Here is a 25498-nt window from a genome sequence, read left to right as displayed (position 1 = left end):
AATTTACTCAAATTAAAGGTTCATGTTTTTCAATTTGATGTGATGCTGATGCAGTAAAATATGAAGTTGTTATAAAATATTTTTCACATTTTTACCAGGAGTGTCAATAAATGCATTCCGTAAGATATATATCAGTAAACAGGTTGCTAATTTCTGTTACCAAAAAACATCATTCCTGTGATTTGACATTAAAAACCTTGTTATATCTATGAACAAATTCCGTAAGTTAAATTTTCATTATGACATTATGGAAAATAATTAACTTTATCAAAATATGCTAATATTTTGAGAAGGACCTGTACAGGTAACAAAAAAGCTAAGCTGATGCAGTGATGCAGAGGAACTATTTCTCCTCCAAATGTTCTGGGAATCTTGTTAAACAGCATGGAAATATGAAATATTAAATAAATACATAAGAGCCAGTCAACTGAAATTGGGTTGTCAGTATTTCGGCAAGATAGTGATCCAAACTACATTATCAAATCAACACAGAAAAACCTTTAACTCAATCTCCAAAGCACTCTGTCAGAGAATTGCAGGGAAGAGGGAACTCATGGGACCACCAAGTCTCCTTAACAGCCATTAGAGTGAGTGATGCCAGAAAATCTTTTCTGTCCCACCAACAGAAATGTAAACATGTGGAGTTTGTGAAGTTCAATGCTCCAAGACTGTTTTACGCAACACAGTCATTTGACTCCTAGTCCTGGGTTATTCGCTGCAGGTTGTCCCTTTCGTCTCATGTTATTCTGCAATAAAGGCCACTAGAACCACACAAAAACAAAAAGAGGGGGTTTACAAAACTCTCCCTGGACTGTAACTGGGACCAGGTGCTTTGATCAGATGAGACTTGGGATTGAACTATTTGGTAACATACATTCCATGTAGGTTTGGCGTGAAGCAAAAGATGATTATATCAGAAATCACCCCTTTCGGTGCATGGTGGAGGATCTGTGATGCTGCCAGCTTGATTTTGTCCCAAAGGCCCTGGGAACCTTGACAAAGTGCATTGCATTATGAACTATTCAAAATACTAGGAGATTACTTAACCAGTAAACTAAAACTGGGTCTTTTAGCAGGATATTGATCTAGAATATATGTATGGTAAAAATCTCAGAGACATTGTTCAACAGACACAAAATTCACCTTCTACGTTGGCCTTATCAGTCTCCAGACCTAAATCAAATAGAGAACCTGGATTGATTAAAGATCTCTATCTTTGCATGCTCCAGCTTTGTGAAACATTAATTCGGTAAATGAATAAGTGCTAATAGTAAGTAAATATTCAATGTAAAATTGAACATACATTTTGAGGTTTGAAATGTGTAAAACTGCCTTATTCAACAGATGGCTGTAAAAACAGCCTTCTGGAAAAACGTTCATACTAATAGGTTACATCATTTTGCACACTGAAAGCCAAGACAAATACAGGAGATTAAAAAAATTTATAAATGACAAACATTTATGTTGTTTTTCTGGCAGAGAGAGTTGTTACTGTTATGTGAGGAAAGCTGTAAATACTTTGCCGTTCGCTCTCAAACAATTTTTTAGAAGAAAAGCAGAACCATCCCCATTTTTTCCAAACTACAAAACCGCAAACTTCGAAATAATAAATAATTGCTCAATCTTAGCTGCCGGCCCTCCTACCTCCAACCTTCCAGTTCCCCCAAGAGGGAGGCAAGTGCGTCAGAGAGGGGTTGGAAAAGAGGAGAAGTGCGGCCTTTCGACTTTCAGGAAGGAAACACATCTGGGGAATAAGGAAAGAGAGAACGGGTGAAAAGAGGAATTAGAACGAAGGAAGAGGTAGCTGGCCAAAAATAGTGAGCCTTTGCCTTACCAGTGCCCGTCCCACACCTCCTGCCACTTAAGACTTAGTCAGCCTTGACCTATTCCCTAGTGGGTGACTAAGTTCTCCACTGAACCCCCCCAAATCATGAGCCTCACATCCTTCAGAGTGCTTCACGTGAGAACCTTCACTCTATTAAGGCAAGCGTACAGCTGCTCTTGTTGGACCCCACTCTTGGGTGTGCATGACTCAAGATGAAACATGTTCTTGGCTGAAAATAACTAAACATGTTTGAACAATAAAACTTGAAACTGATACAAAGAATTTTGAATGTTTTAGTACAAAAAACAGAGACAAATTTAAGTTGTCATAACTGCATCCAGTGAAGAGATCAGGTAAACATTTGCATTCCTCTGGTTAGAGAACCATCTAGAAAAACAGGAACTCCAGCCACACAAATATGCTAAGGCCAGATCTGAGGCGATATTGTGCCCAGACTGGTTTGGATAGGAAGGACCAAATGCAAGGGTGATGTTTCACTTCATTCAGGTGTTCACCACACACACAAACACACACACACACACACATAGTGGACTTGGTACAAACTCCAGCTTTGGGTTTGGCAGAGCAAACAGGAAGAAGTGGGCAGAGTTTCAGTGTGATTGGCTACCGCAGTTTGATTTACGAGAGGAACAAAGAATGGAAGGAAGGAGGCAGGAGTGAACTGTGAGATATACAGTGGTGTACGTGTGGAACAGCATGTTAATATTAGAGGGAGGATTCTGACAGAAACCTGTGAAAGGTTTGCTGAGCTGGAAATCACAAAGTGATGTGAAACAGTCATGAAATTAAAATGGAAACCTTTTAATAATACCTAAAAAAACAGAGACTTATATATCTAGATTTATGCACCATCCCTTGAAAAGCCACAAACCTTAATGTATATTTCATGGATGCTTTCTGGAATAGGCCCACACAATGTAGTTCAAAATTGTGAGTGGAATGAAAATGACACATGGTTTTCTATTTTTTGTGTGTTCTATGTGTATTCAGCCCCCTTACTCTCATACCCTACAATAAAATCAAGTGCAACCAAACTGCCTAATTAGTACATAGAGTGTGATTATATCTCACGTTAAATCCACTTTTTCTTTGAAGATCACAGATGTTTAAACAAACAACATCATAAAGACCAAGGGGCACACTGGAGAGGCAGCAGCATCATCATGCAACTGGTCAGAGGAGATGGGAAGACAGATGATGCTAAATAAAACCTGGATGAGACTGCAAACAAGCTAAGGTAGGGGTGGAGGTTCACCTTCCAGCATTTAGATAGATAGATAGATAGATAGATAGATAGATAGATAGATAGATAGATAGATAGATAGATAGATAGATAGATAGATAGATAGATAGATAGATAGATAGATAGATAGATAGATAGATAGATAGATAGATAGATAGATAGATAGATAGATAGATAGATAGATAGATAGATAGATAGATAGATAGATAGATAGATAGATAGATAGATAGATAGATAGATAGATAGATAGATAGATAGATAGATAGATAGATAGATAGATAGATAGATAGATAGATAGATAGATAGATAGATAGATAGATAGATAGATAGATAGATAGATAGATAGATAGATAGATAGATAGATAGATAGATAGATAGATAGATAGATAGATAGATAGATAGATAGATAGATAGATAGATAGATAGAATTAGCTGTAGGCAGTTGTGCAACTATCAGCTTTCTAAAGCCATTCCTTTCTGTCGACTAGAGCCATCTAGTGGTGCTTTACGGAAATTTAAAAAGATGAAATGATTAAGAACTTACACTGGCTCTGCTTTGTTTTTTTGTTTGTTTTTTTATAAACTCCACCATAGAGGTTATGTTTTAGTCAGCATTTGTCTGTCTGTCTGTTTATATGTAAAATATCTCAGAAATGTATGAAAAGATTTGGATGAAATCTTCAGACAAGCTGTATATTAGACAAGAAACAGATAATTAGATATTGGTAGTTATGTGGAGCATCGTTAGGATTTTGTTTTTGATGCCAGACCATGGTGCAATAACTTGGAATTCCCAAATAGTTTGTCATCCTGTCAGCAACTGACATGCAGTGGCCAGAACTCATCTCATTGTCATCAAAAAGCTGACAATGACCCATATTGCCATGGCGGAGGTCTGCACTCAAACCAATCTTTTATAATTGTTACATCTCTAAATCTATGCAGTGCTTTCAAAAGTATTCATACCCTATGAGCTTCTTCGCTTGCAGTCATGTTACAGCCATACACATCAAATCTTTCTGTTGGGATTTTCTATGGTAGATCAACACAAAGTATAAGAAAATCTGAAAAGTGCAGTGTACATTTGTATTGAACCCCTCTGAGTTAATACGTTGTAGAACCACCTATATCTGCAATAACTACTGCAAGTCTTTGGGGGTATGTCGCTACCAGCTTTGCACATCTAGCAACTGAACATTTAGCAAAATCTTCATTGCCAATTAGCTCAAGCTCACTCATAATGAATGGGGGATATCTGCAACCATCACTTCACAAGTCTTCCTACAGATTCTAAATTGGATTTAAGAATGGACTTTGACTGGACTTTAATACATGTATTGTAGCTCTGGTGTTATGTTTAGCGCCGTCACGGTAAAAGGTGAACGTCTTCCCCAATTTCGAGTCTTAAAAGGTTTTAATCCTAGAACACCCTGTCAGTGTTGTCCAGCTTCTATGCCCCTGCTGAAGAAAAGCATCCCCACAGCATGATACTTCCACCAACTTGTTTCACAGTGGGGTGGGATGGTGTGTGGATTTTTCCACCACACATAGTGTTTTGGCTTAGCAAACTTGACTTTCATCTTAACTCTTCCATAAAAATAAAAAAATGAAAGATCCTAATTAAATACATTAAAGTTTATGATTTTAACGTGACAAATTGTGGAAAATGGGGTGTGAATGCATTTTTTAAGGCACAGTAAAACAGAAAAAGCTTCCTGAAAGCTCGTATTGTTATTTTGTATTGTTTTTATTTGATCTGTTGATATTTCAATTTGACAGATTAACCCTGTTATCACTAATATTAAGATAAGAAATCATAAACCAAGCTTCCTCTCGGTTAAATAAGCAGGTAAAATATCATAGATGATTAAATCAGCGCATTAAAACCCGATTAAACTGACGCTATTATTCTCAAATTACCATTATTTTCTGTGTCCAGACACGCTGACCCGTTACCATGGGAACTGTCCTCATACGGAAGCTCGCGTGGATCACAAAAGGGGAGGGGGAGGGGGAGGCAACGCGAAACAGACAGGAGCAGCGCTCAGAGGCCATTGCCTGACGTGGAAGGTGTCAGGACGGAGAAACAAACTCCTGAGCAAAGCAACCGGCGAAGGTTCCGTCTGTCGCTTCACGGAACTCGGCAGAATGAGTCTGGATAAAGCAAATTTGTGCGACTCGCTGTTAACCTGGGTAAGTCTGGACTTAACGAGGTTTCCAAGCGAGGCTAACCTCCCTGGGCTAACAGGTGACAGCAGGTGTTCGTCAAATTAACGTAAATAAAGTCCGAGGTTTTGAACGCGACATATTCAGAACATTTTGTTTTACCGCCCGTGTTAGCATACAAGCAGTAAGTAGCTCTGGAGACTGTGCTATTTGTTCTTTAGTCAAGCTAACAAGCTGTCAACAAATGGGGAATTTTGGTCTAGGAGTTCTGCTCCTCAAACTGACTGCGGTGTCTGCAAAGTTAGCTACGAAATAAACAAACCCAAACAGCTTACCCCAAACTTCCAACGTGTCAGCTTTCCTTTAAAGCTTAGAGGAAATCCACCTGTTTGGCATTTCTCCAGAGAGTAAAGTGACACACTGAGCGCAAGTTAGTATTAATAGCAAGTTAGGTCTGTAGTCCCTCCTAAATTCAATTCAATTCAAAAATACTTAATTAATCCCAAAGGGAAATTAAATGTTGTTGTAGCTCATATTATGAAGGTTTCCTCAAAGAGCCGTTGTAGATGCTGATGGCTGTGGGCAGGAAGGATCTTCTGTAGCGCTCCGTCTTACAGCAGATCTGAAGAAGCCTCTGACTGAAGACACTCTGTTGTTGTAGGACAGTCTGATGAAGAGGATGATCAGGGTTCTCCATAATGTTCTTCATTTTATGAAGAATCCGTCTTTTTTTTTTTTTCTAAAGTGTTTAAAAGCAATTTAAGATGGTTGGAAAGAAAGTCTGAGTCACTTACATTAGAAACTGCTGTTTGGTCTGAGGCTCTAAAGTTAAAAAAGACAATTTTATATTAACCCGCTTAAAAGAGTGGAGAGAATCACAAAATGCATTTTATTTACTCCCATTTAAAGTGGATTGGTTATCAATATTTTTAAAATAGTTGAATGTAAACAAAAATAATCTCATATAAAGATTATGGACACAACAGTTTGTAAGGCTAACATTCACACATTTTGTTTAAAAGGTAGGTTCTCAAACACCAGCAGACATTTTGGTTGGAGGTTCAAAAGTATGATCAAGGATTCCTTTGTCAGATCAGACGTTTGACATTCGGCAATGGTAACAAAGTACTTCCTAAAAGTATTCATACCCTTTGAATCTTTTTACATTCTTAACAAATTATACACCGCCACAAACTTCAGTGTGTACTTTTGGGATTTTATGTGATTGACAAATACAACACAGTGCATGACTGTGAAGTGGAAGGTGAGGGATACATGGTTTTAAAAATCTTCCTACAAATTACCTTCAATAGTCATTCATTTAGTAAATGAAGTCATCTGTGTGTAATTTCTCCCAACTTATGAAAGTCACAGTTTAAAACACTACTATGGAAAGCGTGTTCTGCTTAGATAAGACCAAAATTAAACTTTTTGGTCAACAATCAAAATAATTTGTGGCAGGAAATTAACACAACACCCCTAAATACATTATCCTCTCTGTGAAACATGATGGTGGCAGTGTCATGCTGTAGGAAAGCTTTTCTTCAACATGGATAGCAATACTGGTAAGAGTTGGTGGGAAGATATATGGAAGTAAATCAAGGACCATCCTGAAGGAAAAGCTGTTAGAGGTTTCAGAAGACATGTAACTGGGGGTTAGGTTCACCTTCCAGTAGGATAGCAACACTACATTTACAGCCAGAGCTACAGGGGAAGGACCTAGGCCCATTCAGTAAATTAAAGTATTATTGAAAAGTTCATTTATTTCAATAACTCATTCACTAAGTGAAACATTATATACATTAAATACACATAGACTGATCTTTTCAAGCCTTTATTTCTTTTAATTAGGATGATTTTCTTCTCTCAGTGAAGATTAGGTGGTTTCTGGCTTAATGTCTTTTATTTTTGATTCAAAACTGCTACTGTTTTTTTTTTTTTCTTAAACCCACCTATTTAACTTGAGCAGTTGTCTGTGTGGTTAAGTCAATGTTGTTAAAAGCTACTCTCTTACATTCTAACATTTAATGTTTTCATTCTCAGTTGCAGACATTTCAGGTTCCATCATGTGATGGCAAGCATGATCTAACGAGTGGAGTGGCCATTGCTCACGTACTCCACAGAATGTAAGCATGTCTACATGGTGTCATCATGTCGTTCTGATTAGTGCACAAGAAGGGCTTGAATTAAATGGTTTTTAAAAAATGATTTGCAGTTCTGGTAGATCCTCTCGTCATCAAACGTTAGGCTTTTAATGAGTCATTTGAACGGTTCTTTTTCAGGATGGAAAGATCGTACAGCCTAAAATTGATGTGCTTTAAAAACACATGGATGGAAGTGTCAACGTCACGCTTAAAGTGTGTTACACTGCTAGTGGTACTGGTTCAGGTGGTCCAACAGGACAATGATCTCAAACACACCATGAAACCTGTTTTGAAATGGATAAAGCAGGCCAACATTAAGTTTTTGGAATGTATGATTTTTGAATGTAAGATCTAAGCTTCAACTTTACCAGAATCTTTATTATCTATGTAAACATTAGCCTGGATTCTGAATGCATTTCTTATTATTTCCATGTCATGTGAGCTTTAATGAGCAACTTGATTCAAATCTCATTGTGTCTATAAGAACCAAGGCAGAATACTGTGTTACTATTGTTGCTTCCTGTGTGTTATAATGTCCAGAGATATATTGTGACTTCAGCCCTCCTATGTTCTCATTAACAGAGATGCCTCTTGGTTTAATGAGACGTGGCTTGGCAGGATCAAGGAGGAGAGCGAGGCCAACTGGCACCTTAAGGTAATTTGTGAAGCAGCAGAATGTCCTTAGTTTTTATTGTCTTTTGACTAAAATTAAATCAGTATGCTAACTCCTGTTTTGTTGTTCTAGGTCAGCAACTTGAAAAAGGTTCTTAAGAGCATGCTGGAGTATTACCATGATGTAAGAGGCTTTCGGCTGTTTTATCAGTGCATCTCAATGAGTTAGAATATCATAGAAAGTTTATTTATTTCAGTAATTCCATTCAAAACATGAAGCTCGTAACTATGTAGATACATTACCTACATATTGATAAATTTAAATGTGTACTGTACATTATATGCAGTTAAACGTTGGTCAGGGCCCCTGTGGCTCAGTAGGAAGAGTAGTCGTCTTGCAATCAGAAGGTTGTGGGTTCAATTCCAGCTTCCTCCTGCCATATGTCGATGTGCCCCCTCAAGTTGCCTACTGATCTGCGTATCGGTGTATGAATGTCTGAGCGTTAGTGAATGCGGTTGGGTGAATGTGGCTCTAGTGTAAAGTGCTTTGAGTGGTCTGTAAGACTGGAAAAGTGTTTTATAAGTTCTGTCCATTTACCATTTTGCATGAATTAAGGCATCAGTGCAGCGTAGCATGGAGGTGACCAACCTGTGGTTCTGCTGAGGTGTTCAGGAAGCTCGGGTTGCTTAAATACCGGCCTTCAGGTTGTATTCATTGTTGGATTTGGGGTCTTTCATCTTCTTTTGTGCAATAACTAAAAGATTCTCCATAACGTTTAGGAAAATTTGCTGACCAGTCAAGCACAGTGATACCATAGGTCAGGGGTGTCAAACTCCAGTCCTCGGGGGCCAGTGTCCTGCAACCTTTCTATGTGTCTAACACACCTGATTCAAAGAACTGAATTACCTCCTCATACCACATCCAACAGGATTAACTGTGGACGCAAGAGGAAGTTGTCTGAAAGGGATGTTCGGGTGCTAACCCGGATTGTATCCAAAAAACATAAAACCATGGCTGCCCAAATCACGACTTCACACAAGGAATGCAAGAGTTGTAGCTGATGTCCAGAATATGTTTGTAAATGGTGGCTCTTGAAGAATGGACTCCAGTCACAGTTGACTCATTGTGAACTTTCCCCAAAACGTTTGATTCACAATCTTTTCAAGACTGTAGTTATCCCTGTTTTATTAACACCTTTTTTTCTTCCCCTCAACTTTCCGTGAATATGCTTGGATTCAGCACTCTGTTAACCATTAGTGCAGTTAGCAGGGACATTTTGTGCCTTATACTCCTTTTTAGAGGGTGTCTGTGACTGTTTATTGGACAATTGTCATCTCTGTGGTCTTCCCCAGAATTGTGTTTTCCATGACATGACCATAATATCTGTATATTTTGAAACCATTTTTTATTTGTCTAATGTAATATTCAAGTTTCCAAATAAATGAATAAAGGGTTTTCATTAGCTATAAGCCATGTTTTCAATTTGAATTACTGCAGAAAACTTACTTTTTGACGATGTTCTAAATCTTTGAGCTGCACCCATGCTTCTCTACTACCTCTAGTTCTCCGTTTGGCTCATGGCTGACATTTAATGTCTTGTCTTCCTGTGCTGTAAATCAGGTGCTTGGTCAGCAGGTGTCCGATGAGCATTTACCAGATGTAAACCTCATTGGCGAGATGGGAGATGTGACTGAGCTGGGCAAGCTGCTCCAGCTGGTTTTGGGTTGTGCTGTCAGTTGTGAAAAGAAACAAGGTAAGGGGGGGAGAAGATCTCCGCCTGTGAAAAAATGATGTACAAGATGATTTCAAAATTTAAACACACAAACAACAGTGAGAGGTAAAGTACTGACGACTGTTTCACAGAGTAATCTTTAATGACTAAAAACTTGTGTTGAACCATTTGCTTAATGAAAGGATGCTCTGATGATAGAACCAGAACTGGTTTCATTTTAGGAAGGAGTGTCTGAGTTCATCTGTATTTGGCTGCACATTAACAGCTTTTGTTGTTGCCTCCCAAACGTAGAGCAAATCCAGCAGATTATGACACTTGAGGAATCTGTCCAGCATGTTGTGATGACAGCCATTCAGGAGGTGAGTGAGCATCCCGACTTATCCGCTCTGTTCTCTTTTTTTGTACTAATCCAGCTGTTACTCATGGGTGCATTTCATTATGAAAGAAGTACGGATAAACATTAGACTGAAATAATTCCCTAAATCCTGTGCTGTGCTGTTCTAAGAATAGATGTGTTTTAAGGGCCAAGGCAGGAATTGATTTAAAAATAAATAAAAATACTGAGCTTAGGAAGATTGTCTTCAAATAAAAGATATTAATAAATCTGAGCAAAACTGCTCCTGCCAATGTGATTGTTGTCAGTTTTTCTATAACTTGAGCCTCTTTTTGGCTGCTTTGTTTTAGCTTTTAGCAAAGGAGCCTTCATCTGAACCAGGATGTCCAGAGACTTATGGGGACTTTGACTTCCAGGTAAAACTCACAAAGTTGTGCATACGTTAATTGTGCGGTAGAATGAAAAGGAAATGTCTCTGCATTTCTATTCAGCCTACTTTACTTTGATACCCCTAAATAAAATCAAGTGCAGTTAGTTGCCTTCAGAAGCCATGCAATTAGTGAATGAGCTAAAGGTTCAGTCTCTACTTGAGAATTACTCCAACAGAGTTGATGCTGTAATTGCAGCAAAAGGTGGTTCTACAAAGTATTAACTCAAAGGGCCTGAATATAAATGTACGTGACCTTTTCAGATCCTTTATCAAAATGTTAAAAGTCATGTATTATTTTTCCTTCCACTTCACGTTTCTTTGTGTTGGACCATCTCGTACAATTCTGTGGTTGTAATGTGACAAACTGTGGAAAGGTTATGTGCCTGTATGTCCTCTGACTTGTATGACATGTCTTCTATTACCTCTTCCAGTCCAGGAAGTATTATTTTCTAAGCGAGGAAGCAGGTGAGAAGGAGGACCTGACCCAGCGCTGTAGAGACCTTGAACGTCAGGTTAGTTGGCTAAATGGAGTTCAGGTGCTATTTAACCAGCATTACCTGCACTGTTAAAGTTACAGTTGTAAAGCGTTGAGTTTTAATCAGTTTTATACAGAGCGATTCGCTTCATTGGTATACAGTTTCCAGCCAGAGATCTAGATTATCAGAACCTCCAAAGAAGAATACTTTAATGCAGCTTTGTTCTGCATTGCTGAAATTGTGTTTTTAAAGTGATATCTCGCAACTTTTGTGCTTTGGCCGCTATTGATTAGCCTGCAGGACATTGTCTTTTGTATTCTCTTGGCTTAGTTGTGCACCAATGGCTGAGAAAGTACTAAGTTATTTCTTTTTTTTTCCCTTGAACATACTTTCTTGTCAATAGTTGCATAACATCTAGATGAAACTGACACATTGCCTTGGGATGGATCAGTAGCCAACAATAATTTGTACTGCTCTCAGCCCACCTGTTTGTTTACTTGCTCAGCCCACACATTGGGAATTAGTCACTGGTGTTGTTTTAGGAACTATTTACTGTTACTGGCCCAGCGCTACACCATGCAATCTGTCCTTAAAGTTCAGCACAGGCTTTTGATATTTTCAGCCTGGTAATGTGTCCTGTAGAAAAGTTTAATTTAACTTCTTTGATAGGTCTAATGCAAAATGGCCTAATTGTAATCTAGGGTTATTTTCAGCAAAAAAAAGGGACTGATCCCAGTATACACAGTTTGGTTGTCTGTTGTATCCAGTCTTAGCATGTGGAAACCTTGAGGGAAGGTTTCTCTGCCTGGGAACATTGCACATCAGCTGACCGAATAGCATTGACGACAGAGCATGTGAAGTGACAGCAAAGCTTGTGTATAAAGTCCTCTTTGCACTTAGCGTGGTGAGTTTGCTGCTGTGTATCTTATGTGTTTTCTCTGGATTCAGCTGCCTGCACTAATTGAACAATGTAATCTTTACATGTATGTACTTGGTAATGTTTTGCTATTAATTTTAGTTCAGGATTTTTGGGGTCTTTACTGTTGTGTATTTGCTTCCATTTCACTGCTGCAGATTATTTCTTAGCTACATGATCTTGTCAAAACACCACATATTCTGCTAAATCTTTCCATCTTTATTTGCAGTGTGTCGTATAAAGTTTCTCTCTATTCTGTCAGCTGTCACTGGGTGTGGAGGAGAGGTTATCCTTGCAGGCAGAGATCACCTCCCTGAGACAGAAGCTTAGCCGCAGTGACTCTCTGGACGCCTCAACCACTGCCATCACTGGCAAGAAGCTGCTGCTGCTCCAGAGTCAGATGGAGCAGCTGCAGGAGGAGAATTACAGGTACAAGAGTTTGACGTGCTGTAGAAGTTGACTAACAGTTAAAGTTAAAGTGAGCCCTTACTGGAAAAAACAAAAAAGTAATTGCAATTATTATAACTTTTATTCTTTCGTGTATACGTTTGACATTAGAATTGGGTATCTTGAGTCATCTTGGTTGGTTGTGTTTCTCACAATGACTCGACTAAGCCACATTAACCACTGCGTGTCTCAGGCTGGAGAACAGCAGAGAAGACTTGCGTGTGCGTGCAGAGATGCTGGAGCGTGAGGTGGCCGACCTGCAGCTGAGGAACGAACAACTGACGAGTCTGGCGCATGAAGCCCAGGCGCTCAAAGATGAGATTGACATCCTCAGGTGAGAGCAGCTCTCCACCTTAAGAATGAATGCTGATCAGCACAACTTTATGTGCATGTTTTTGGATAATGAATTGTAGGGACCTCTTTTTCCTGAAAGAATCTGATAAGTTCTGAGTGAAGCTGCAGAAACGAACACTCGGTGGGCATAGAGTCACATGGACTCTGAGGGTTCGTGCTCTGCAGCTTGTTTTATGCAGTTCATTGATCATTTTAAAATTGCCCAACCTACAGAGGTTAGTAGTACCCTTCAAAAGTACTCACACCCCTACAACTTTTTTACATTTTGTCACTTTCCAAAGACAAATGTATTTTATTAAACAGATTGACTCAAAGTAGTGTTGAGAAGGAAAATTAAACATGGTTTAAATTTTTTTTTTTTTTTACAAATAAAGGTCAGACAAATATAGCCTCCATTTCTATTCAACAGCCCTGAGTCAGTAGAATCAAAGAATCTACAAACAATAGTTTCCAAGTCTTGTCACAGATTCATAATAAGTTCTGGTTTGGGTTTTGACTAGGCCATTCTAACTCATAAATATGTTGGGATCTAAACTATTTCACTGTAGCTCTGGCTGGATGTTTAGCATAATTGTCCTCCCAGAACGTTAATCTCCACCCAAGTCTCAGGTCTTTTGCAGCCTCTGACAGGTTGTTCTCTAGCATTGCTCTGTATTTAGACACATCGATCTTCAGCATGATGCTGCCACCATCATGTGTCACCATGGAGATGATGATTTCAGGACGACGTACATGTTATCGATAAATTTTGCGATGCTATTTGTTGATAAATTCACATTTTGTGTCTTATCTGGACAGATAGACTCCACCCAATAGGTTGAAATTAAATGGCAGTGGTGTCCAAAGTCAGTTCTAAGAGCCGGTGTGGTGCACGTTTTTCCTGGCTCCAACACCCGACTTAAATACATTTGTAATTAGCCTGTTCCTGGGAAACTGTTAGAGCGCTAACAGCTAGAACATGCAGGACATTGGCTGTTGTTGACTGGAGTCTGACACCCCTGCATTATTGGCATGTGAAGCATGTGATCATAAGAATTGGAATATAATACCAAACCAATATGGCTGCACAATATTAGGAAACAAACATGCGATATGCATGCAGTGGCGAATGTTGCAATGGCTAAATGCCTTGCAATAAATTTACAAATACTATCTGCTTTTCAGCTTATTACAAACATAGACTCTAGATAGTGAGTCTATGTTTGGAATAGTCTGTCCTGCTGTTGAAATTCATAATTTCTGTCTAAACAGCAAGATTTTATTTAAAGGTACATCTGCTGTTCTGCAATAAATCTTAGTTGTGACTTTACCATAACATTGTAATGCCCTACTAAAACATTTTTCTGCAAATATATTACCGGCATAGGCCGCCTGAACGCATGCTACATGTTTAATTAGCTCATACTTATTTCAGTATAACCAGTTTTCTACAGTATTGATATTGTGTTCAGTGATAGTGGGATATATTATGCAATCCTACATGGCTTCATACTAATTGCAAACTGATGACTTATGTCATCAACACCCACAACTTATAGTTGTCCCTGAAGGCAATCAGTACTGGATTCTATTTAGATGTGTCAGAACAAAGGATTATTAGTACAAATCAGGCCACCGTTTTCAGATTTCTATTTGTAAAACGTTTTGAACCTATGTGTCCCAGAACACCCAGTACCTGATATGAAGGTTTGAGGTTTTAATTTGACAAAATGCGATAAGGTTCAAGGGGTATGAATACTTTTACAAGACTCTGAATATAAAAGTTAAATTTCTTGCATTCAATTACTGGTAAACGTACAGTAGAGGAAAAATGAGATCAAAACCCAAAGATGACTAGGGTTTTTTTCTGTTTAGACATTAATAGTTTTTTAAAAGATGGTAAATTATTAGAACACCTATTTGGCACCTCTAATTTACAGCATTATTTACTTTCAAGGGGTAAGTTTATGGTTAACCTAAAACCATATCACTCTCTGCTTCCCTCCCCTGCAGGCACTCGTCTGACCGGGTGAACCAGCTTGAAGCGCTGGTGGACACCTATAAGAGGAAGCTGGAGGATCTGGGGGATCTGCGCAGACAGGTGCGCCTCCTGGAGGAGCGCAACACCGTGTACATGCAGCGCACCTGCGAGCTGGAGGAGGAGCTGCGGAGGGCCAACGCCATCCGCAGTCAGCTGGACACCTACAAGAGACAGGCAAGCTGTGTGCTTGTTTATCTGTTTGCCATCTGAGTGATGATAAACTGAGTCTGGCTGCTGCATGTGTTTGGAAAGATTTGCTGCCTTCTTGGAGCGCTCTTGCAGACTGTGTCTGTTTCTGATTTTCAGGCTCATGAGCTTCACACCAAGCACACAGCAGAGGCCATGAAGGCTGAGAAGTGGCAGTTTGAGTACAAAAATCTTAATGACAAGTATGATGCACTGCTGAAGGAGAAAGAGGTGAGTTATTGGTCCTTGTTGGAGAATTTAAACACGCTGTATAGATCAGCAGTTCTCTGCTGCAGAAACTTGTCAGACAGATCTTATACTGCAGACTCGTATCTGAAGATTTCTAACAGGGATTTTCCAGGGTTATTTGTTGGGGTAATATAGAGACTGCTATGATATTGGTATATTATATGCTAAAATATAAAAACTGATAATCAGTCCAGAATTACAGGGAATAGATACCTTGACTGTCTAATCATATGAAAATATTTATATAAAATAGAAGATGGTTAAACAGTGGAGTAAAACTTCTGCATCCAAACATGGAGCTGTGGTCTCTCCCCCTGCAGAGCCATCTGCGTAAAACTATGAAAAATAAACAATATTAAAGAGTTCATACTCCAGTCAGGTTTACATGAAGACACAGTCTTAGGGAAATGTGTATTTTTTTTATGTAAAAAAAATGTACAGTGTTCTGATCATCAGCACTGCATTAAAACATTTGTCTTAGAGAACTGTGGTAAAATAGTTAATTATTGACAACAATAACTGAAAAATGTCACAAATTTCCAGCAGAAAGTATTCAGTTTTATTTTCTAGTACTTGTGGTTATTCACCACATACTGACTAAACGCTTTATATTCACTTTCACAATCCCAGAGTGCCAGGCTGATATCAGGCAGCAGTTAGTGGGGAAGTCCCAGTCCAACCGCCTGGTTAGCTTAGCAGCCAGACCAGCCTGTAAGTGGAGCTACGCTGCTCCGAAAACTACTAAAAAATATTTCAAAGTAGGCTACTATTGATTAAACTGACTGCCCACATGAAGTTTTGAGGTCTACTTTCTCACTTAAAAATATCTTAAAACTACTTTTTGTGACAAATTAATGGTATAAAAACGATTAATTTATATAGTAACCTCTGCCATTACTGAAGATGCTGGTGGCAAGCCTCGATGCACACAGCTCTGCCCCTTTAACAAGTCTCCGGGAAAGCTGAAAAGACCATCTCCAGAGTAAGACCATTTACCTGGGAAAGTGAAATTACCCGGGTAAATTTGTTCTGAAATGCCACCTGGCCTTTCAGAACCCTGCAGCTTTGTACAGGCAATAGGGTGACCAGATGTCCCGATTTGTGCGGGACTGTGTCGCATTTTTCACTCCTGTCCCGGTGTCCCTGAAACAGAAACAATGTCCCGCATTTGGCTTGGTCAAATTCTGATGAGTCAAAAAATTATTCCGCTGGAGCCTTTCTGAAATATAAAGAAAGTAGAGCTGTGGTCATCAGCTGTCAATAAAAATACACAGCGGCGTCCCACGTCATGACTAACCTGCACGCCACGATGATAGTAAAATAAAACAGAAGAAGAAAAGGATTTTCTAGTATATAGTAGGCTATACAGAATATAATGGAAAAGAAAATGCATCTACAACAAAGATTGAGAAACAGCTCATAACTGGGTGAGGCCAGTGAAAGTTGATCTCTGAGGGATTTTTATGACGTTTGCTAAAGTGAGTTTTCAATTTCACACGGAGGCGAGCACAATGTGGAGCAACACTGTAAAAGTGAGTCGCACAAGAAACGCACAGCTGAAAAAGCCGCCTGCTGATCTATAGACTCACTTTAACTCAAACCCAGAGATGACTGCCAGACAGACAAGGTAACAGCAGCCAACATTACCAGTGTTAAACTTTAACTTTAAGCTTGTAAAGTTTTCTTCAAACTTGTGCTAATTCATTGTTTTGTACTAACAGGCAAAGCAGAGATTGATGAATGTAATGTGAGATCTTTGTTAAATAAAAATTTATGACGTCATCATAGTGTTGGTAATGTGTCCCACAACGTTCCTCATTCGGTTTTTGATATCTGGTCACCCTAACAGGCAATGGAAAAGGGGCTTACAACAGGACCCCTAGTTTACCCGATCAGAACTTGAAGTATTCTGGAAAACATGTTTTGAAAATGCTCTGTTTCTGTAGCGTCTGATTTCAGAAAGGGACTCGCTTCGGGAAGCAAACGATGAACTCAGGTGTGCACAGGTCCAGCAGGGGTATCTGAGTGGAACAGGTGAGTTGTGGAAGCAAATGAGGCCCAAGTAACATGGGAAAGTAATTCAAAACAGGCCTAGCTGAATGTTTTATTTTATATTAATTGGTTGGTAACAGATTGAAACATGATTGAGTTTTGTAAAGCTAGTTAATGTCTTGCTTACGCTGCTGTATATTTGTTTCCCTCTGTAGGAGACTTGTCTGACAGTGATGTCACAGTGGGAAACCTTGCTGCAGAGATCATGCCTACTGAGCTAAAGTACGACCATTTATTAAGCTCTATGTGTAGACTTGTGTATGCATTTCATTGGTGTCCTCATCAGTAGCCCTCTAAAGTTTATTTTTGGATGTTGAATGTTCAGCTGGCCAGTGACACGGTAACACATGGCACGTTTGGCCTGGGTGTTGTCAGATAAGAGCCGCCTCGGTCAATTTTAGCAGAGCTCCACCATTCCCTGATCTATTTTCCATTCCTCCCCTTATTCTGCCTTTTCTTTTCAGCTTCTTCTTTCTTTGACAGGGAAACTGTTGTACGTCTGCAGAGTGAAAACAAGATGCTGTGTGCTCAGGAGGAGAACTACAGACAAAAACTTGTCGAGGTCCAAGCTGAGCTAGAAGAGGCCCAGCGCAGCAAGAATAGCCTGGAAACTCAGAACAGGTAGGAGTTTGTGCATGAATACATTATATAGTCCAAGTTTTTCAGCAGTGTTGGATAAGCATTCCCCTCTGGGGCCACCATATTGTGCGTTCCTGGACATTAAACTGTTGATTTGGCTGAGGGAAGGAGTGATATCTGCCTAAATGTCAACTCACCCTCTGGACTGTGTGTTGAGTGGAGCTGTGTGGGCTGGGCCTGAGGACAGGCAGTAGAAAGCCAGATTGTGCCTTCAGTGTGTGTTTATGTGCAATGGTGTGTGTGTGTTTACATGCCTGTGGGCATGTGGACATGTGGGTGGACTGTTTGTGCATGTGTCCAATGCAACACCAGGCTGAGGGTGTGGGAAGCATCCTCGGCAACAGTAACAGGATGAGAGGAGTGGAGTGAGCATGCTCAGTAGAGCAGAGCGTTGAATGTCCAGGCGGCACACTCGCTGGAATGGACGACAGGTGCTTACAGCAGATGCACAAAGTTCCTCTTGAAACATCTTCAACCCACAGTGGAGTCGCTAAATAATTTAAAAGGAGATATTTTATACACCTTGTTCTAGAGTGGAGAAAATGTCCTGAGGCCTTAGTGAAATATGTGAACTGCTCCGAACTGTAAAGGACTGCAATGCCAAAGCGTCCTAAAATAGCTTGTTTTATTTTGTCTACAGCTGATTTTAGGATGTTTATTCAAGAAACTGTTTGGGAGAAAACAGTTTTAATCTCAAAAACTTACTTTTTACTTGGAATGTTGTAATTGACTTTGAAATCCGTCTGTATCATTGGAAGGAATTCAAATGTTTGTCTTGTACAGTGCCAGGAGATGACATTTGGTTTGAATCTGTGCCATTTCAATAAACTGAATTCAATTAAATACTTTTTTTTTTTACCTTGCTCACGTAATTTATGCATCTCGCATAAAAACGTTAAGAGAAATAAAAAGAAGAGTTAGGAAAGTTAACACCCTCATAGTCTCATCATAATTTCTGATACAATAGGCGAATACAATAACTACGTTCTAGCTATAATGGTTTGATCAATTAGATCTGAGTTATTGTCAAATAATTTCATGCAAGGCTTTTAAACTCTGGGCAAGGTGGAAGGATTCTGCTGCAGAACATCTGTAGGTAATTGTGAAGTAAAAAGAAAAATAGAAATCCCATTTTTAAGGTACAAGGTAAGAATTCAGCATGATTAGTAGTTAAATCTGGGGAGAAGAAATCAATGAAGAGGCAGGATTTCTTGTAGATTACACTGAGATACTGCTGTTGGCAAACACTGATTTATGTTTAAGAATACAGTTAAGCCCAAAATGTAACATACCTCTGACATACCTCCCTCTACAGGGAGTAAAGATTAGGGTGATGAACAGAGGTCTTCCAACCTCAAGATTTGGATCTTATCACCAAAGAAACTGTTAAAGTACAAGTGGAAGGGTATAAAAATATATATACCATTTTTTTAAAATAAATGTAAATGAAAACAGTTTTTATTTTCAGAATTGTTCCTGCCAGGGGTATGAATATTTTTGGGCTTAACTGTATTATATTAAGGAGCATTTTTATATATTTTCTTTCTTTGCCTTGCTGCTGTGAGCGGTAATTTTTCATTTACATTAGTATTACAGTGTGTGTGAAAGGGAAGTTGCACTAAAACTGGGTTTTACTTTTTTAAAACATACACAAAATAATTAGCTATTATTTTAAGCTGTTAACAAGTCTAAAATGTCAACTCTAACTGTGCAAATTGCTGCTATAAGAAGCCAGCATACCTGAGCAGCAGTCTGTGTGTTTCTGCCAGAATGTTAATTCTTAATTTAGCTCTGAGGTTTCCACAAGGCTGATAATGTTTCCAAATGTTGCATGTTCCATAGCACAAAGATTCAAAACTCAAAAAAATAGCATCTTTCCTGCACTTTTTTTTTTTTTTTTAGCCTTCCAGTTAGCAACTTTAGGTCTTGTTCTCAGTCAGTCAACATGTCTGAACATGCAGCGAACAGTTTCCTTTTTAGGAGCTTCTTACTCCTCTGTGCTTCCTCTGACTCCATTTTTAAACCTCACACATCTTACTTGGAGTGCTCTTCCTTCTGGAACAACTTCCACAGTGAAGGGTGTTGTCACCATGACGGGGCGCTGCTTTGTTATGGTTCATTTTATCTGTAAAAGATCCGATTTTTGAGTTTCCAACCACCTCGTTATCGGTCAGGGCCAATCTAGCTGAAGGGTATCTGACCAGCAGATTTTTCAATGTTTCCACTAGTAATATCAGTCAGTCAACAAATAAATAATTTCCAACCTCACGGAACTTCAAACAAAATGAAACTGTTAAAGAGTTGGTAGTCACCTCAGACTTCCAAACAGATGCTTTCAAAAAACATCCACATTCAATTTGATCTTATTAAATGGATGATCCAACTCTTTATATCTCTCTCCACTTGCATTCCAACCCTCTCCTCTCATCCCCTCCCTGTTGTTCCTCCCAAGGTTGAACCAGCAGCAGATCTCGGAGCTGCGTTCTCAGGTGGAAGAGCTCCAGAAAGCGCTCCAACAGCAGGACAGCAAGGCTGAGGATGTGAGTAGAATAATCTGCTCTCTTGGACTTTTTTTTACAGTTACTCAGCATATTTTCCACAAACAAGCTGATAGCTTGCTGAGACTTTCTGCCGTGTGCAATTGCTAGTTTCTACTGTCTAATCTAAAAGCTGAATATAAGGTGGATCCTGAGTAAAAAACATCTGCATGCCACACTGTGTGTACCAAGAGATTATCTGTAAAGATCACTTGTCCTTTGACGACTGCAGTGTTCGCTGTCCTTTTGATACATGTTGTGTGGGACTTTAACCCATGTTTGCTGTGGTGATTCAGCGCTAACGCCTGCCTCTCTCTGTTTGTCTCTCTCCACTTGCCCCCCTATCCTACAACTGCCAAAATCAGGCCATTGTAAGTACGGCCCATTCTCTGTCCAAACGGCCCATGATTTCACTGTGCAACAGCTTGACTTAACTACTTATACTGTATAAGCTTCACAGCGAGCGCTTCTTAAGCTGATAACTGTTTTCTTTTTCTTTCTGTTTTTTTATTTAAATGAAGTCATCCTTATTGAAGAAAAAGCTGGAGGAGCATTTGTAAGTCTTCCCCTGCTGCTGCTTGGTGTCTATTAATAAGTGAGGAATGAATCTATTGGGGCTTGACACATTTGAAACCTGTTTCAGGGAGAAACTCAACGAAGCTCACTCAGACCTCCGAAAGAAACGAGAGGTCATAGATGACCTGGAGCCTAAAGCTGACAGCAACAGTAAAGCATTTACAAAGATCCGTTTAAATTCTCTCTGCTTATTTGTCCACGTGTTGGAGTCCTGGACTCGCCTTCTAAGCATGCATGTCTTTTTCTTCGTCTCAGTGGCCAAGAAGATAGATGAACTCCAGGAGATCCTCCGGAAGAAGGATGAGGACATGAAGCAGATGGAGCAGCGATACAAAAGCTACATCGAGAAAGCCAGAACGGTCAGTCCTCATCAAGGGAATACATTCTTTTCATCAAGAGGCACCAACGTTGCTTTTTAAAGGAGTCTTCTGTCATTTCCTAATGCTTAATTCTCCTGTAAGAAATTTAAAAAGAAATCAGGAAGAAAAACAGATTTCTCAAAAAATAAAATATAGTGGAGGCATGTTGACCTGAATAATGATGGAGCCAAATAGACGAAAACAGGAGAACTTGAAATTAAGGTAGAGGTTATCCTTCAAGCAGGAGACCGACCTTAAACATACAGCCAGAGCTAAAAGGGGGCAGTTTAGGTCAAAGAATATTCATGTGTTAGAATGGCCCAGTCAAAGTCCAGAGCTAAATCCAAAATCTGTGGCAGGATTTGAAAACTGATGTCAACAGATACTGTCCTAACAATCTGACTGACCTTGAGCTATTCTGTAAAGAAAAACATTCAGTGCGTAGGTGGACAAAGCATATCATAAATAAGCAAGACTTATTTTGAATAAAGCTGAGTGCAAAAGAACAGGGTTCTACTAAGTACTGACTCGGATCTGAACACACATTTTATTTGTTACAACATTTTGAAAATTAAAATCCCAAATGTAAGTCTTTCAGGAGTGCAGAGAGGAGTCATTGGAACCTCTAGCAAGTCTTTACTGTGTGCAGGTGATCAAAACTCTGGATCCCAAGCAGCCAGCTCCGACTCCTGACATCCAGTCTTTGAAGAATCAGCTGACAGAAAAGGAAAGAAAAATCCAGCATCTGGAGGTAATCTAGCAACTCAGAGCCTTACGAGATATGTCTGGTTATTAAAGTCTCACTAAAACCAGTCAATCTGTTCCCTTTGCATAGCATGATTATGAAAAGAGCAGAACCAGACAGAACCAGGAGGAGAAACTCATTATTACAGCGTGGTATAACATGGTCAATATGTGGAAACGTGTACCAAATAAAACATGTTTTCACTTCTTGTCCAGCTTTTGTTGTTTAACCCTGTCTCTGATTCTTCCTGATCTTCCACCACAGGGCATGGCTTTGCATCAGCAAGTGTCAGGGGAGCGACTGGGGTCTCCCAACGAAGCCAAGTCTTTCCTCGCCCAGCAGAGACAGTCCACCAACGCCAGGCGGGGCCTGATACGCCACCAACCAAGATGAGGCATCCACTCTGGACTGTACTCTGATATGAAGCAAAGGGGAAAGATGAGATTGTCTTTGAACTCTCTGCACCTCAACTTGATGCCTTCACTGGACTGCTGCACATGTTCTCCACTCACATGCTGCTGCCGCCCCCTGCTGGCTTAAAATCACATAAAATGTTAATTTTCTCTGAGGAGCCTCAGCTGAGTTGGTACTACTGAATGGACCAGATGTGCATAAAGCAGGCTTTGTCACCTTTTCAGGTGATTTGTTTCTTCTGTAGCCTCCACAACTCAGTTTTTTTTTATCTTTTTTTTATTTAATATTAGAGTAAACACAGAATCAGTTTAATGTGATGGAGAAGGGTGTTTGTAGGGAATTACATTCACTACTAAAAAAGGCATAAAGTAGCAAAGTAGATCGCTATCGCTACACTTTCTGTCCAATTCTCTCCTATCTTTGAGGTTGTATTTGTTTAATATGTTAACAATGGAAGGAACCTATAGAAGAGACAGTTATCAGGATGTGATTGGGATATATTTTGTTTTTTTCTGAAATGTGTTACTCTTAGTAGAACTCTATAGAGGTTTTATCAAATACACTGGAGCACTTTTTTTCTTAGAAAGCTGGATCTGTTTTTGTGCCTTGTAAAATACTGCCTTCATGGAACAGGCTGATGATGGAGATGATGCATGTATCGATCAACCTCTTCTTCTTTTTTTTTATCTCTAATTTATGTGTCAGAGTTTCCATTTATGTTGGTATGATTTAGTTTTTTTCTCAATAGTGCATTATTTTTGTTGCGTTTTTCATTGAAGGTTGAGACAGGGTACCTGGTTGTATGTATCTCCTAAATGCACTCAATGCTTTGATCATGTCAATCCTTGTTTAACACCAGACAAGAGGCAGGATTGATGAACACTACTGATTGTGAGTCGATTTAGGGATGTTTTCTGCTGCTAGGCCTCTTTTACTCTTGAACTAAACTGAACTGGAAGGAAACGTGCGCGTTTTGACATAAAGCTGGAATCTTTGCTGTTTTCTGACAGGAAGTGAGTGGCAGATAAAAGCCACACATAAGAGCCTGCAACACAGACCACACTGATCAAACACTAAATCTGCCTTTTCTTTACCCTTTTTTGATCTAATCATTTTTGCTCCTCCCATATGAGAACTGCAGCACTTGTAACTTGACCCTGTAAATGTTTTGTACCGTTATGTACGCAGGCCACAATCCTTTTGTTGTGCACATTATTCTACTATGGGTTCATTATTGTAACAGTTATAGGGTGACGTTGGAGCGCGGCACGTTTGCATGGTGTGAAGGGGTTATCTTTTAGCTTGTATTTGTCATACTGTGGTCTGGTTGGTAACATAGTGGGTCTGAGGCAGGTTAAAGAGCTGTAGTCCTTTTTTACTGTTGCACCAGAAATAAACTGGATCGGAAGCTGAAGATCACATCTGTATGGTTTTTTTTTACATTGACTCTTTTAGGTTTATCTCGAACATTCTGTACATTTTAAGGTATCTAGTCTGTAAGAGAACATTGGTGAACAAACGCCATCATGAAGTCCAGGGAACACAGATCAGGTGGTGGGAGTATCATGCTGCGGGGATGTGCAAAGATGGTAGGGATCCTAAAAGAGTCATTACAGCAAAAACTTGTTTTACACATTATTGATTCAAGGGCCCACACCTTTCAGAATTAAGTTTAAAAAAACTGGAGAACCATTGAAGTTTTTTTTTTTTAACATCACAAAACGTGGAAACGTTCAACTTTTCCCTGACATTGTTTCAGCTTGGGCTCTTTTCTGGGAGTGTTGTAATAATTAAGCCACAATCTAAAGGCCAAGACAGTTAGTCAAACTTCTCACCTCCTTTGTGCAAGTGTCAAAAGAGTGAACTATGGGAGGGCATTGTTTATCGATCACACCAGTTTCCACAAGCACAGGTCACACAGAGCTGGTGTACGTCTGTAAGCCTGGAGTCGCCAAAGACCATGCTGGTAAATAAAAAAAAAAACAAGTTGGCTTTTTTTACTGATGAATCCTGAATTTAAAGAGTGAGTCAGCATGTTTGGACGGTTAGGTCCATAAATTGTAGCTGTATGTTTCTCAGCTGGAGTCTTAATGAAATCACATGTAATGATTCATGATCTGATCATGGTAACACAAGAGGTTAGGATTTAGAGATATATTTATTGATAGCAAGTATAAACATTTGTTGCCCTGAATTATGTAGTTTCAAATTTTTTTATGGTCTAAACTTGAGCTACTTGCCAGCCTTTTCTGTAAAACCAACCAAACTCACTTGAGATATAGTTTGCCAGCTGTAAAATGGAAAAGGGTCATTTTTGTTTTGCTATTTTGTTCTAAAACATTTAATTAAAATAAAAGGACCCTCTGAAAAACAAGGTTATATGCACACATGCCTCTGGTGATTTCACAAAGGGCATAGGGCAATTTTTTTTTTTATTGTCTTAATATATATTTAATCAAATTTCTTATATGAAGATGTTTGCAGCAGCCATCCAAAATAAATCATGATTCCAGATAAATGTCACATCAATAAAACACAGGGATGCTGCTTCTGAAGAGGACCAGGGGAAATCTTAATGACCAAGAATTCATCATCAAAGATCATCAGCAACATTTCAAGCCAAGTTGTTATAAAAACCAGGTCTGGTCAACACATGTAGCTAGGAGGATTTTCAAATCATATTCAAACAGGAAGATTCACAGATTTTTACCAGGTAAAGGTCTAAAGCTGATATTGTCAGCGTTTGTTTCAGCTTCATCTGTCATTGCAGCATTCATTTTTTTTATTTTGTATTTGATTAAATCACGCAGAGAAAATCCATACTCCATTAACCAGATGTGTTAATTGTTAGTGATAATAATTCATCGCAGATTTTTATTTCTCCATGTCTACGTTTTAACACCACATTCTGTCCCACTATGGTCACTGACCCCCTGTTTTTACTTCTATTACCACTTCTCAAGACAGTGGTAAATACAGTTCCTTTTATATATGAGAGAATAAAGAAAGGCACACGAAAA

General features: G+C 39.2%; 1 protein-coding gene across 3 annotated transcripts; it reads left to right on the top strand.

The window, feature by feature from the left end:
• Positions 1–5092: 5092 nt before the first annotated feature.
• On the top strand, positions 5093–23892 carry LOC124864561 (protein Hook homolog 2-like). 3 transcript variants are annotated; one of them, XM_047359388.1, is made up of 23 exons: positions 5093–5282; positions 7299–7381; positions 7982–8054; positions 8145–8195; positions 9633–9765; positions 10036–10103; positions 10429–10494; positions 10940–11020; positions 12163–12329; positions 12541–12681; positions 14694–14895; positions 15028–15138; positions 17103–17190; positions 17364–17430; positions 17692–17829; positions 20300–20387; positions 20750–20755; positions 20906–20940; positions 21028–21110; positions 21216–21319; positions 21969–22070; positions 22155–22216; positions 22329–23892. In XM_047359388.1, exons 1-23 carry the CDS (start codon positions 5238–5240, stop codon positions 22435–22437), a joined length of 2103 nt encoding a protein of 700 aa, XP_047215344.1. In that variant the 5' UTR covers positions 5093–5237; the 3' UTR covers positions 22438–23892. The 3 variants fall into 3 exon arrangements, with proteins under 3 accessions (XP_047215344.1, XP_047215342.1, XP_047215345.1); XM_047359386.1 differs by having other exon boundaries at positions 22155–22226; XM_047359389.1 differs by lacking the exon at positions 20750–20755 and having other exon boundaries at positions 22155–22226.
• Positions 23893–25498: the final 1606 nt, after the last annotated feature.

This window comes from Girardinichthys multiradiatus, chromosome Y (assembly GCF_021462225.1).
Source record: "Girardinichthys multiradiatus isolate DD_20200921_A chromosome Y, DD_fGirMul_XY1, whole genome shotgun sequence".
Taxonomy (NCBI): Eukaryota; Metazoa; Chordata; class Actinopteri; order Cyprinodontiformes; family Goodeidae; genus Girardinichthys; species Girardinichthys multiradiatus.
The sequence above is the reverse complement of the archived record's forward strand: the minus strand, read 5'-3'. Positions and strand labels throughout refer to the sequence as shown.

What these genes read in the sequence shown, in the direction of transcription:
- LOC124864561 (XM_047359386.1), top strand. Translation starts at nt 5,238, where the DNA reads ATGAGTCTGGATAAAGCAAATTTGTGCGACTCGCTGTTAACCTGG. An exon ending in TGCTGGAGTATTACCATGAT is followed by an intron (nt 8,196 to 9,632) that starts GTAAGAGGCTTT and finishes GCTGTAAATCAG; the next exon opens with GTGCTTGGTCAGCAGGTGTC. An exon ending in CAGTTGTGAAAAGAAACAAG is followed by an intron (nt 9,766 to 10,035) that starts GTAAGGGGGGGA and finishes TCCCAAACGTAG; the next exon opens with AGCAAATCCAGCAGATTATG.